At 34.4% G+C, this 15,782-nt stretch overlaps 1 protein-coding gene across 8 annotated transcripts in view; it reads left to right on the forward strand.

Annotated features, from left to right (window-relative positions):
• The window catches only part of LOC143256871 (N-acetylated-alpha-linked acidic dipeptidase 2-like), a 113,742-nt gene that overhangs the window by 85,611 nt on the left and 12,349 nt on the right, over nucleotides 1-15,782 (forward strand). For 7 of the 8 annotated variants that reach the window (XR_013031592.1, XM_076514668.1, XM_076514690.1 and 4 more), the window contains 2 exons: nucleotides 1,274-1,355; nucleotides 9,982-10,077. Coding sequence is in view for 7 of the 8 variants with exons in the window: in XM_076514668.1 (XP_076370783.1) it covers nucleotides 1,274-1,355; nucleotides 9,982-10,077 (178 nt within the window). In the remaining variant the exon portion in view is untranslated. Of the gene's footprint in view, nucleotides 1-1,273; nucleotides 1,356-9,981; nucleotides 10,078-15,782 lie in introns of those variants that run through there. The other variant, XM_076514726.1, reaches the window with a different exon arrangement.

Here is a 15,782-nt window from a genome sequence, read left to right on the forward strand (position 1 = left end):
ATTTTGTTTTACCCACCATCATGCCCCAACTTAAACAAAAATTGCAACCATGCTAAGTAATGAATGAATTTTTTCCTTTAAAATTATTATTGGTATGGTTATATTATTAACAACACTAGTTGTATTCAGAATCAAAATACAAGTTTGAAATTAGTGAATATGTATATATAATAATAGAAAACACTTTTAAGGAATGCCTCTATGCTGCCTTGTGAAAATAGAAATTATGGTTTGTGATATACTAGAGCTTTAAATGGTTCAGTTAGATTATTAACAACACTAGTTGTATTCAGAATCAAAATACAAGTTTGAAATTAGTGAATATGTATATATAATAATAGAAAACACTTTTAAGGAATGCCTCTATGCTGCCTTGTGAAAATAGAAATTATGGTTTGTGATATACTAGAGCTTTAAATGGTTCAGTTAGATTATTTTCATGTTTTATAATACTGTGTTCAAAGTGTAGGAAAAAATGTAAAAAAAAAAGCTTATTTTAATGTACACTCTAGTTGTCATGAAAATAAGAAGTCTTTTCTTTCTAAATTTAAGCTAAAGAATTCTATATAAAAATTAGTGGCTTACCTTGACTTATGGCTTTGGTGTATTGCTTGGAAAATATTCTACTGATATGAATATGATAAAGTTTACTTTACAATCATACCAGGGAAGAACAATATTAGATTTTTTTCCTTTTCACAGAAGTGAAAAGGTTATGGTTTACAAAAATATTAATATTTTGATTAGAACTACAAAAAATACTGAATTATAAATGATATAAAAATAAATACTGTTTAAAAGTTAGTCATAAACAATTGTTTTTGTTCTGCATTAATCAAACCAAAAGCATTTCATAGTGAAACAATATAACACATCTCTTGTATACTGAAATAGAAATAGAAGTGAAGCATATTGATTTTAGATCTCCCACACATAATAAGTTTTACATTTGAAAATTAAGACTTGACAAGTTTATGTACAAAAATTGAAATAATATTTATGCATCAAAAAAGATATTTATCTCAGAATGGCACAAAAGGGGCATTATTACTTTTTTATACAAAGTTAAAATACTAGATAATGAAAATTGTATGAAGAATGAAAAAGAATATTTTGAAATAACAAAAAAATTGGTTTATGTAATTTAAGAAACATGGAAAATTTGCTGTAATTACACATTATAATTGAAATACTTTGAAGACTTATTATTTTTAAAAATTCAAGAATGCTGTATTAAAATGATGAAGAGTTTATATAACCTTTACATTCATAGGTCCTTTGAAAAAGGCTTTTGACAGTTTCTCCCAGCATTGTTTGAATTTTCATAATAATTTTGACACAGTAGATAATGACAAGTAAGTATTGTTATTCATATTTAAAATGTAGATAACAGAAGTTGCTGATATGGAATGGATAACATGCTGTGTAAGCTTGTTCTTGAGATAATTTTGATGCACTTGTATTAAAACTTAGCATTGAAGTATGAAATAACTCACTAAAGTGTTTTGTATGTTATCAACTACTGACAGTTCTTTACCTGATAAGAATCTTTTTAAAACAATGTAAAATTCATCAGTGCTAATAGCATTTGTTTTGTACATCTACTTGACACATACATTGATTAACGCTTACATTTTATATTACTTGTTGTTAATACAAAAATTAGGGAGATGATTTAATATGGGATGCTTATATAAGTTTTAACTTGGTAGCTTGTATGTATTTTTACTTGTGTATACCTTAGCTCTGAGGGAAAATTATGAGAAAAATATTTTCTACTTAATCATTGTTGAGGATGCTGTTCGTATTTGCTGTCAAAATGCATTTTATTGTGATTGCAATTTAATAACATAACAACAAGAGTAATGAAAGACAGGTAAAATTATGACCTTTCCATAGACATACATACAAAGTATGAAACCTGTCATCTGCTCTCTCTCACAAACAACAAATTCTCCTTTTCGCATGTTGCCTTTTATTGTTAATTGACCTTTTATGGCTGCTATTGCAAATAGCTTTAATAAAGGATTTATTAGAAAGTTATACATTTGTCTTTTACGTATAGCTGACTAAGTGATCAAATTTCAAAGTTCTTGGTAGAAGAATCATCACAGAATTTAGTTTCACTGATGAGCAAGAAACTAGTATTGAATCAGTATTCAGTAATGCATTCTAAATCATCACTGTTAATGGAGTGAGGAGAAAAACGAGGAGCTATAGACACTCCATGTCAGTTACTAACATCTAATTATAGGACATTTATCATTTTCTAAAACTAAACTACTAATACTTAAGTTGTAGCAATAAGATATGGAATGTGTAAAATACTGTTTGTTTTGATGTGTTTTGTTGTCTTTCAGCATGGTTAATATTTTCTCTTTAACTAGTGCATTGAAGTTGTATTTTCCATTCATGAACTATAAGAATGTGCAAGTACAATTCAAATATACATTAAATTTGTTTATGTATGTTTATGCCTAGTGAGTTGATTTCTACTGATTTGGTCATTTTCCAAGGTGATACCAAGCAATATTTCCTTCATAATGATGCTCACACATGAAAGCTGCCTTCCCTCTAGTCTTACACTACTGAATTATGGACAGCTACTGCAGACAGCCTTTAAGAAGCTTTGTGCAAAATGTTAAACAAAACAGTTATCTCCTTATTCTCTTTTATTTCTCCTCTTTCTTTTATTTTCTTTTCAAATTCCTTTTCACCTTTATCCAACCCTATCTATAGTCGTTTTCACTCAGTCTGTGGTTGGCCATTGGAGGTAAGGGTGAAACACCTTCCTACATCCTTTCTGGCCCATCATCTCCATTTTCTACATCACCTTCACCCATTTTTGCGTCTTCCCATTTCTTGCTTTTTCCTTTTACCTGAGTGTCAACCCTTGTATTCATTAGTATCATGGGGGCCTTTGCTTGCTATATTCATGACCTGTGGCTGGATTTCCTTTTCTTTGACTGTTTGTACCTGTTAACCCATTCTGGGGTGTTTTCTCTTTTCCTACCTACCTCCTGTTATATTAGCTACTTGGTTGGGAGGAGGGGGGCTTTGTTTTGGAATCTTGATTCATTCTCACACCCACTAATTGTTGAAGACTTTTGGACATTTCCTTCTTTCATCTCAACAGAGTTCACCTTATTTTCTTTACTTATAAACTATAGCTTATCTGGTCACTGTGTTTTATACATGCTGTTCTCACCCTGCATGAGAGGCTCTTTCCCTTTTGAGGATTCTAGGTTTTATAAAATCCCTCCTTCATTTTAAGCATGCCTTCATGTATCTCCTGTGATGGATCTTACACACTCTGGGCTTTCTTTTTTGTAGTATTTTGTCCTTTTCTGTGAGCCTCTCCTCCAGGAATTGTTATGAGGACTGGACTGTATGCACATCCTACTTTCTACATTCCCTTATCAACTCTCAAAGCAGATATCTTCCCCTCTTTAATGCTTTTTTCTAAGATTGAAATACATTTTTTATAGATGTAGGTCTTCCAATATTTGCATATTAGGCTAGTGTCTCTTCCCCATCAATATGCTGGAACATTTTTTGTTGTTGTTGTATATGTTCCCATTCCTGGTTCTACTTGTAGTTTATGCACTTGTTTCACTCATTCTTTTTTATGGCATTTTCTTGCTCTAACTATTTTTGTGGTTTGTGTTCTAGGGCTTTTTATTACTTTTGGCCATTGTCTCTACACTTCTATCACCAGTTACCAGGAACTTCCTTCTTGTTGGCCGGTTGCCCCTTTCAGTCTATGTTTTCTGTCAACAAATAGCCTTTGCGCCCCCAGATCTTCTATAGGGTTTACTCTTGATTGGCCACTTGTTGTCTTACAGTCCTCTGTTCCTCTTTCTTTGGTTATGGCTGCCATTTTTCTCAATTTGACCTGCTATTACCTCTTTCTCTATATCTACTCCCTTATTTATCTCATCTTTCTGGACCTTTGGCCCTGTTGTTAATGCCTCTAATGCCAATTTGGTCTTGATATACATGTTCAATGGATTCCTTTTCTCTCTCTATTTTGGTTTGCACTCTCAAAATTTCCTTCTTTGTTGAGAGTTATCCTCCCTTCACCCTCACACGTGGAATTTACCTGGTCTGTTGTCCATTAGACTGAACTTTCCACTACTGTGATGTTATTTTTATTGCATTCTTGTTCATCCACTATATTTCTCTCATTGTTGGTGGAAAATTTTTTTGGTTTTTGACTAAAGAATAATGACCTCTGCCCTTCTCAGTTTTTTGGGTTGCTATATCCTATCTTTTCTCCTGTCCCTGTAGCAAGATGTGTTTCTTACCCTGTCTCTTTCATTTTGTTAAACTCCTTCACTCTCTCCTGTCCTTATTGCACTGCTCCCTTGTCTGAACGAGACCTTGTTGGGATTTTGCTTGATCTTGTGAATGCCCCTCTCAAGTTGTTGTCTTTTTGCCCTTTCTGTCATTCTCTCCTACTTATTTCCTACAATTATTATTGTTCCAATATCTGTTTCTTTAATGATTCTCACACCCTTTTCCCCCACAACTCTCATTTCCCCTCCCTGAATTGATCATTTCTTTCTCAGACTTCAGTAGGGTAGAAGTAAACTGTACTTCTCTCCCATCTCTGTTCTGCTGGAACATTCAGGCCTGCCTTGACTGCTGTGTTCTGTTGGATAGTTCTGTGTGCCTCATCACAAACCTCTTTCTTTAACCCTATCATTCTGGGTACTTATGTTGTAATTATGTAATGTCATTCTCATCACAGGTCTTTCCAAAAACAATACTGATGAATGAAATTGTTTGAAATTTAAAAAAAACAACTAAAATTATGTGGTTTCAGAAAAATAAAATATTTTTCTACTGTCTACTAAAAAGACTTTATTTAATGTAGCAATTGTATCATCAACATATCTGTACCAGTACAGTGGTGAGTATAAGACTGAATTGATCACTTGAGATTCAGTCTATATCATGAAAATGTTGGCTAGTTTGCTGGATTCACATCTACAGAACACACAAGTTGTTTTTTTCAACCACATTAATTCCATACACCCCAACATTAAGTTCACTCATGAACACAAAAAAACTAATCACATGGCATTTCTCAACCTCAAGATCACAAGAACTGTTACAATATTCAAAACAGAAATCCACAGAAAAGTAACTCATACTGGACTATACATTCCCTGGAATTCAGCATGTTAAACAAACAGAAACCTAACGTATTATGAAACCAAATAAACACAGCCACAAAACTATTCTCAACCAATAAAATCAACAAAATAAAACAACACTTCATCAACTTCAAATTTCCTCCAAAAACTCTTGAAAAAATAATATAAAGCTGTGAGTGCTCTGTATAACCACCTAAGGTTTCCTCATAGTTTTTTCTCTCTCTCTACATATGTATATGTAAATTAAAGATGCTATACAAATTAAGAGGATCTTTAAGGTACATGTAATAATGTGGTGTATAAAATGTACTGATCCATTAGAAAAAGTCAGTGCCAAGACAGTGTTTCTTCCTACTTCTCTACTAGCATTTGCTAGCCTTTAAAAATAGGGTTCTGTGGTTATCCATTGCACTGTCTCCAATAAAAGATACTTTTGGATTAAGGAATCAAAAGGGATTTGGGGACATTCTGTGACATGAATCCTCTCCCATTCATCAAGTCAAGTATGGGAAGGCCTTGTCAGTTACAATAGAGAATCCTCACTAATTTGAACTTAAGTGTTGGGACTAGAACAAATAATCCTTCTACAGTGAGAAGTTAAGATGGGGTGGCACTGGAATGTAGTGCAGATTACTTCATGCATATAATTATAATTAATCACAATCTTCAAGTGAACCAATGATACAATGTACTATACTGTTCCTTCCTACACTTTTATCCTACAAGTCCTCTACCAGACACAATCTATGTAACAGTGTTGAGATCATACACAGTTACTGTTCCATTCTACAGCATATTAAGAAACAAAATACACCACTTCCACAGCTGGCATGTGGCCTGTAAAGGCTGATGATTGAACGAGGATATTATTATCTCTACTCTATCAACATAATGCAGTACCCTCCTCAAGATTTTTTACATGGGGCCTGTATTGACTGATGAAAGATTGAGGTGAACACACCATATATACCCTAATCTCACAGCAGGCAAGGGACAAATAATGACTAGTGAATGATATAAACACCATACAGACATTATTCTGTGTGGAGTCAGGAACCAGTAATGACTGATGATCAAGTAGTGATCTATATAAGTAACCATAAAGACATGATTCTGTATAGATGTCTTTCTCCTACAGCCAACATGATTAAGACTGATGGTTGAGAGGATGAATAAGTAAGGTATGGCCTGAAGGAGACCCAACCTTACTATACGTATTGACTGTCCAATAGCTTGTCTGTGAGTACTTGTATGAATATATACCTATTTTTCTCATCCTTGTGGTATAATTATACCTTCTTTGCCTTCTTCATTTTCCTCTATGGGCAAAGAATATACATTGGATGAAACAAGATGCACTCTTCCATGGTTGTATTCCTATGGGGCCTCTGCCATCATGTGTTAAAACCCATGAGTTCCATAAATGCTTTCTGAAGGAAGCCAACCTAGACAATCTCAGTATCAGTTCCTCTACTATATTAACATTGGATTTTAGCTACTTAGTAGTTGTTTCAGAAGTGAATATTATTCTTTTGACATTATTTTTGATATATACTCATTTCACACATTCCCACCCCACTTTCTGGTGCACGCTTCTTCACTGCCTCATTGGAGATTCAGGAATCAGAAATGTAGGTGGAGTCATTGTGCATGTAGGTGTATTGCACTCTTGTTGATGGATGATTATAGATGAGAGTAGATGTGATTTCCCATGGGTATATCACTATGGAGCCCTTGAAATAGGTGTCATACCCTATGGGCTTTCTTCAGATGCTTTCTGAAGGAAGCTTATCTAGGTAATCTCTGCACCAGTTCTTCCATTATCTCAGAGTGGGATTCTAATTATTCTGTAGAAAAGAAGTGAATAATTTGTTTTGGAAGTTAACATTTTCCTTGCCTAAAAATGTATTTCTAATAGATAATTTCACATACATTCCCACCCATCCTCATCACTTTCTAGTGCACATTTATTCATTGCTTCCTTGAAAAAGGTTTCTCAAGCATGAATTATAGAAAGAACAATTGCACACGGAAGTATGTTTCACTCCTTTTGGTTGAGGATTTTAATTTATGATAACATGATCATGTAATAGTGCAAATTCATGTGGCAATATTAAAAAAACCCTTAATTTCCCCTAGTATAAGAATTGTGACATTTACTCTCTAGGTAGGTGTTCTCTCTTCTATAATTTATTTACCACCCCTCTGAGAAGTACAAAATTAAAAGTAAATTACTCATTATGATGTTATTACTAAGGTAAAGCACAATTTTTAGAGTCTTCAATTTTATTTGGTCACGGAGCCATGAAATAAACAATCAGACTACTCTTGCTATGCCCACCTGTCACATCCTTTCATTCACAAGTTTTAATTTATAAATTGGCATATTACATTGTTTTCTGCTTAGAGAATTGTCTATTTCACTTCCAGTTGAAACATATCGATGAGCTTAGCTAAATTTTTAGACTATTGTTGCATTGTTAGAAAGCCAGGAAAATTCTGTTAGTTATAGGAAATTGTCTGTTTTCTTGCAGTAGTACCATTAGCACAAAAAATGTAGAGTTACATTTGGCAGTTGACATAAGGAAAAAAAAATAGATAATTACTATATTTCCTGTTTTTCATGTTCATTCTTTTATTATTATAAAAGTAACTAAGATGTAAAGATTAGAAACTCTTTGGGTTAGGTAAGATCAGAATAGGAAAAATATAGAAAAATAATTTTTTATTTTATATGCTCATGGGCAATTTACAAGTAGCCTACACATTACATAATTTGATAGGATAATGTGAACTTCAAATCTGCTGATTTATTTATAACTTGTATGATGAAATTGTTAGTTAGACATGGTTCAAAGTGCAATAAAACTATAAAATGTAAGTAGAAACAAATATATACTGTTACAATTTTAAAGCTGTTTAGAATAAACAAATGTTATTTCAAGTCACAATTTAAAGTTACTATGGAAAGAAGAAAAAGGATGATTTAGATTTATTTTCTACTGTTTATGGTAGTTATGAGATTGGTCAAATTGAACAACCTCATATAGAATTAGTGTAGAGAAGATAACAGATAAAGTTTTACAGAAAAACAGTGTTTGAAATATATTTAGGAGGTTTTTAGATCATTCTAATTGTTGCTAGATTCAAATGCTACACAACCATTTTATTTTTTGCAGGTTATTCTTGCTTTGGTGTCTTCTACTACTTGTTTTTTATTATCTGTCTTTTGACTTTTGGATTTCATGGAAGGTGCATTCACACTAATTGGACCCTTCTATGTTATTTCTAATGTGAATTGACAGACAAGTGGTAAATGTTGTGAGTTAGCATTACCTTTAGAGATCAATCACATGCATCTGTTCAGTGGTGGTTGGACAGATACATAACTGATTTTCAACTAATAATTTGAACTTCAACCTTGGAGATTTATTTGATAACTTTATAGACAGCTCTTCATTTGAATCACATCTTGCAATTGTGATTTATGATAAAAAACCTTTTTATATTAATATCTTGGTAGTTTTGGCTTATTGGTAATAATCTTTTTCTTCATTTTTGTTCTGTCTTTAAGGGTGATTTATCTTACAATTTTACAAATGTTTTAAGGTGAGTTGTTAGAGAAATACTCAGTCGTAAAATTTATTTTATATGTTCCTTTTCCCTCTTAAAAAAGATGTTTGTTTGGTGGTAAATTTAAGTTTCCTGTAGCATAAGTGCATGTGAATTGTGACAAGTGCATCCTAGATGGAATACTTGTCCATTGAGGTTACCTTCAGCTACTTGTTGGTTCCTATTATATTGCTAGGTAGGTTAAAGCAATTGAAGTTAAATGTTGTACCTAAGGCCTGAACACCATGTCATGGGCTTGCCTCAAACCTACAACCATTCAATTATAAATCATGAACACTAACAACAAGACCATGTTGCACCAGGAAGTTTAATACTATGTTTTAACATTTTAGAACTCTTTCTTGGACTTGAAACTTTTGTATACCTCTCCTAACTTTCCATATTTCTGAGATTTTGAATCATGTCTTAACAGTATTTCTTTCTACAAAGTAGTTGCTCCATTGCCATCTTTTCTACTCTTTAAAACTTGTTACAGATCTTTTTATTGCAGACATCTTTGTGGTCTTTATCAATACTTTTTTTTTTATTATATGTTTTCTGGTTGGGTGTTGGAAATATTTGTTTCTAAAGTGATTAATATTTTAAAAAGTAAGAGTTTTAAGAAGTTATGGTAGTTATACAAGCTGACAGATCAGTAGGATTTCCTACAGATTTTCTTTGAGTCCAAAAAATAATCCCTTTATTATGTTACAAATAATTATGAAGAGACATAAAGTACTAAACATTAAGTTTATGATCTAACCTTTAAATTTACACAGTCTAGTGTCTTCTTAAATTACCTGTATGTTAAAGAACATTTTGTAAAATGTCCAATGCAAACTGAATTTTTTAATATTTGTGTGAAACTTGCGTCTTGAAATTGGCAAACCCTTTTTCTATATTTTTATATTTGTTGTGCATCAATGTAAAACTTTTATGAAACTTTATTCAATGATTTCTCATTGTTTCCTAAAGTCAGATTGTCCTATGGAATATAAATTCCAATTGTTTGTAAACTCTTTATAGTGTTTTTCTAACTTGTTTTAACATAGCTTTATTTTGTGAGATTTCCATAATGGACAGGTCATAATGGTAATGTAAACAGAGAACAAGGTTACATTTCTTGAATGATGAAAATAAGATTTATTTTGCAAATTTTAATTTAAAAGATTAAAGTATACTAAATTTATAACAATTATTTTTGTAGTCTTTTGTTAGCCATGCGAGAATATAATGACAAACTTTTGCAACTGGAACGTGCTTTTCTTCTGCCATATGGTGTTTTTGTCAATCCCTATTACAGGTGAGAAGAAATCATAAACAAATTTTGAAATAATTTTACTGTTTTATTCTTTATAACACTTCTTTAATGAAGGGTATTAAAAGTATCATAACAGATAAAAAGAGATGACACAAATTGAACTTACTAAAGTAATATATTGTTTAGAAATATTATTCATTATCATGGTATTAATATTACAGGCTTGTAAAATTGTCATAAAATATTTCAACACTTTGTTTTTCTATTACTAAGAAAATATTTCCAAAATGGTACTACCTCTTCCCCCATAGCTATTTCGACCTTCATTTGCCTCATAAGCATTGGTAAGTAATATGGATAGAACACCATTGTTTTATGCTTCTATATTTTTTGCACCATTGCAGCAACATGTGCTGATCGTGTGACCACCTTCCACTAATCCCATTGCACTTTCTGTACAAGTGAAGGTAGTTCCTTCCACCATTGCAGCACAATCCTTACTTTTGTAATTAGCATTACAGTGATCAGATGTGTGTTTTGATGTGTTTTCTAAGTGGATTTTGCTATGTTTTTGTATATGTTATTGCTATTTTTCTATATTATTGTTTTTTCAAAAGTTCACATGGACTTATGACTTAGAAGTTTCATGTGGCAGATGAAGAAGTTCCTGTCACTATGGATGAAACTCATGACACTAGTCCCTAGTGTGCTGAGCTGTTAGTGGTTTAGGCATTAATACAGTGGTAATTGGATGCTTTTGCTATTTCTACACATTGTTTCCCCCAGGACCATGTTTCTGAGTAGGTTTTTCATCAGGAGAGGACAGTTTTGTCTTATGCCAGTAATATATCACTGACAGTCAGGTGAGTCTGCTAACCACACCTTTCTTACACCTCATTGATCAGGTTTGTCAAATTTTACGTCTTCCCTTTAGCTCTTGATTCTTTTACATCTTCCTTGCTCAGAGAAGAACCTCATTCCAATTATTATTATTTTCATCCTTCTCCTAACATTCTTGTTCATGCTCAATATTTTGCTACTGAAGTGAATGTGGGCATGGGTATACCTAATCCCCCTTGGCTTTTGCACTGATTATCGTTTGCTTACAAATGCACCCTGAATCCTTATTTGGATTCTTAGCATTTAGATCTTCTTTACTTGTGGGGTTTCTTATCCTGATGTATTGGTTCATTTTAATATGTCCCAGTTTACTATAATTCAAATTCCATTGATCAGCCTTTTATGTGTTCTTTCCTCTTTACAGTTGTATCTCAGGCTTTCCACCAGTCTCCTGATTAGTTCTTGAACAATCTCCAGACCCCTCTGTGGTCTATTATAGTCAGGTTGTTGGCTTCAACCCTGTCCCACACCACTTGGATTTTGGGTTGTTGATAGGGATGCATTACTTGTAGGTGTGCATTTCTCCATTTAATTGTTGTGGGAACTTCTTAGAGACCAATTTCTGCATTAAATGGTCTTTGAGGATTTTTCTGAGTCTTTGGAGTCCAAGATCAATATTTGGAATTGAATTTTTCTTATCTTTGTGTTTGTTGTGATCTACTGATTCTACTCAATCTTTGCTTGTTTGAGTGTCCACGACCCTTTTTCTTCACCTCAACCTTTTTCCTACTCCTGACATTCCTTTCTGCAAACCTGTTATTTCCTTTCCTTTCAACTTTCCCCTCGGTGTGGATTCCTTACGTGGTGAGGGGACTGCCCAGGCAAGGTTCTGTTCTTTCAGTTTACTGTCTCTGGAATCTGAACATTCACCCACGTGCTTGCTGTGTGTGGTGACCCATGAAGGGGAGGAGAGGATCCTGGTGGTTGAGGAGACCAACCCTAACACACCACTTTAGCCTTGAATACTTGTAGACGGCAACCTTGGGGTGGATCCCCCCTTGGGTCAATCAGCTGGTCCACTTTGGCTGGGGTCAACCATGTACCAATGTTGGATGTTCTCAACAGGTGTTGTGGACATCGTATCTGATGCTGGTGTTTGGGTATAGTGCTCACAAAATCTTGGTGTTGCTGCAGTGTCCTTGTTTGGCATTGTAGTGTTTCCCCTTGTAGTGCTCCATGGTGGGTGGGGTCAGTGGGCACTGAAATATTCCTTTTTTTATGAATCCTCAAAAAAAAACTTAAATAAAATAGTGAAAAATCAGTCCATATGTAAACGACCACATCTCGAAGATTCTGAGCAGCAATCTTCAACATCTGTAACACCTGTTGTACCTCATTTTCTTATACTACATTCTCTTTCATACAAACCTTTAAGGTAAATGTCTTCCTTTTTCATTCACAAGGGACTATAGAGACTTGATAGCTCTCCAAAGTCAGTAAAGAAGCTTCGAAATATCCACATCTCAACACAGTGAACTCCTCTTGCATTCAAAGGCAATTGGGGATATACCTATTGTTGAGAAGGATTTGAAGAACATTCCTAAGTTGGAGATTTTCACAGATTTCTCCACCCAAGGAGTTTCTGCAGTGAGGTGTATCTCCACTCACAAAGGTGGAATTATGATGCTGACTAATATTTTTGTTCTGACATTTACATCACCATGTCCACCTGCCACCATCAAGGCAGGTTATCTTAATTGCAGGGTACAGCCATACATTCCACACCCTCTCAGATGTTTCCAGTGTCAGTGGTTTGGTCACTCGAAGACGTCATGTCGTGGTTTCTTGATGTGTGCTCATTGCTGTGGCTAGGACCATGATGCCTATGAGTGTGAAACAGACCCTCATTGCATCAGTTGTAATGGCTCTCACCTGTCCTACTTGCTCTAAATGGTTGGAAGAAAAAGAGGTGCAGCATTTGAAAATGATTTATAACATTACTTATCCTGAGGCTCAAAAATTGCTGTCCATCACCTCATCTCATACGTATGCTGCTGCACTTCGTTCCATAACTACAGTGGGAGTACCTCCAAAAAAATCGTTCCCAAACCAAATTAAAAGTTATTTGACCTCCATGGTTAAAAAACTTGATTAATCAACTTCAACACCCATCTCTGTCCCTAACATAAATTCCAGTGAATCCCAAAATCCACTTCCTTTGGTTCCGGGTTCTGACATTTTCTTGGGTACATTTTCTCCCACCCCAAGATGCAAAACAATCATTTGTTCACATCTTCAGTCACTGGAATCCTCTTCCAACAGCAAAGACCTACCCAATCAACCCAGGGCAAGATCAGTGGAGGTCGATAGACCTCCCTCAAATAAAGACAGTAACTAACAAGATGTGGTCATAAACAGAAGGGTTCTCCACCCAACGTGCCTACACTTAAATAAAAATGGCCACCTTGATACAAAGGAACTGGTCAAGGTTTACATTCTAATCTGGATGACATCAAAACACTCATTGCTTCCTACCATCCTCTATATTTTTCCTTACAGGAAACATTTCGAAAACCTGCTGATACAGTTATCTTTCGGCAGTTTTCTTTATACAGAAATAACAGGCCATCCGTGTTTTCTTGGGTCACACCATCACTCTTTGTTCTCTCTATCTGTTGCCTGGAGAGATCTATGATCAATCAGACCTTGATGTTCTCATTGAACTTTTGCCATCTCCCTTTTTAATCCTGGGAGATTTTAATGGAAGTCAATTCCCTCTGGGGAAGTGCTAATATGCTCTCTGATCACAACCTTTCCCTTTTTAATACTGGTTCTTCCACTTATTTTCATTCACCTAATCAGTCCTTTACTGCTATTGATCTTTCAGTTTCCTCTGCTTCTCTATTCTCCCATTTTTCATGGAGGGTTGACAATAATCCATGAGGCAGTAATCATTTTCCTAAAATTTTGAGAGAGACTGGCCGTTGTCAGTCCCTACCATGAACCATATGCCCTGGTGGAGTGAACAACATGATAACAAGCTTTTCCAAATAAAACCTTCTGTTGGACTTTGACAATCTTGCTTCCGTAAGTATGGGAAAGAGGAAGTTGTTCTAGCTAGACTACTCATTGGTCACAGTTTTTTAACTCATTGTTTTTTTTATCTGGGACTGATGCACCAATGTGTTGTCTGTGTAACACTTAGGTCACAATAACCCACATTTTACTGTCTTGCTGTTGTTATGACTCTCAATGACAGCACAGTTTTAAACACATTCTGCCCCAAGGCTTATACATAACATTAGACAGTGTTATTGGTGATAGTGACACTGTCCACCTTGGAAATGTTTTTAGTTTTTTAAAAGGCCATTAATCTTTTAAATGCTATTTAAGTTTTTTTAATTTATACATTAGACCTTTTTTTAATGTGATTCCCTTATAAGAATCAAAATACATCTAGTTTGATTTGAAATTAGAAAATGGCCATTACGTTAAATAACTCAAAACCACGACTGGAAAGGCCAACTTTAGGCGACTAACGCTGCTGTTTGAACTACCCATTAGTCATTATGGGGAGTTATAACTGAAATTTTGCTGGAAGTCTTTCAGAACTTTTATTACTTTACTTTCTGAAAATGGCCATAATGTCAAATAACTCAGAACCAGGACTGGAAAGGCCAACTTCAGGTGACAGATGGTGGTTTTTTGAACTTACCTGTTAGTCTTCCTAACAAGTTATGATAATTACAGTTATGCTACAGAAAGTCCTTTACAACTTGTATTACTGTAGTTTTTCTCTTACCACTGTAGACTAGATGTAAACATTGGTTTTAATGCTATTTATGTTTTTTTTAAACTTTGTTTCATTTTACCTTAATTTCTTTTTATGAATTTTACTAAATTTACTTTAATTTTAACTTTTTACTGGAATTTTGGCACAGATAACCTAGATGCTTTGTGCCATAAAACACCAAAGTAACCAACTAACCAACCTTTCAACTTCTTTATTATTAGTGACAGTATGTCTTTAGAGGCAGGTGTGGACTAGGTTACAATTCTTTATTCCTACCATCTGGAAATCTTTCACAATGGATGCATGAATGTTGCAGGTTCTGTCAGTGGGTCTATACATTCAGTTTCAGTCCCATATTCTTCTGTCCTTTTTTCAGTTTCTCTTCCTTTTCCTTAGGAACATATCTTGTTCATTTGATAAGCAGAGGGTTTTGTAGAATGTATTGAGCTGTTCATTCATGAAAGACAGGAGATTGGAGACATATTATTGATGTATCCTTTTGTACACACCCCAATTCACCATAGATTCATTATACTTCTATCTTTGGTGGGATTTTTTCCCCAGTTATTTAGATAACCAAATTCAACAGATGCTTACTTTCATATCCCCTTTAGCTCAGGAGACACGTCATTATCTTTAGTTCATCCATGGAGAGGATGATTTATGTTTCTGTGCACTACTGTTTGATTTTGTTTTTGCTCCTTATGTGTTGTGTCAGGTTGTCTGTGCCTATACACGTTATCTTGATTCATTGGATCCTTGGACTCATCATTACTTGGATCCTACTCACCTCTTCCTGAGATTAGTCTGCCAGTCACACCCACTTCCTTCTTTGGGAGTCTGCTTGGATGAGATTTTTTTATCACAGTGGAATAGTCCTTTCTCACTCATATTCTTCAGAGATTATAGATCTGTGGTCCATCGATGAATCTACTTTGTTGGGCTTTCACTCATTTTATCCCACTCTCACAAGAGCATTCTGACAATTCAAATATCATTAGTTATATTTCCAAACAATGGCACACTGAGTCAAGGACCCTGTGTTTTCTCACATTCAACCTCTTATACTGGATTAACAGCTACAACATCACATTCGTGGTGTGTCATGTTTCAT

Source organism: Tachypleus tridentatus, chromosome 1 (genome assembly GCF_004210375.1).
Source record: "Tachypleus tridentatus isolate NWPU-2018 chromosome 1, ASM421037v1, whole genome shotgun sequence".
Lineage (NCBI taxonomy): Eukaryota > Metazoa > Arthropoda > Merostomata > Xiphosura > Limulidae > Tachypleus > Tachypleus tridentatus.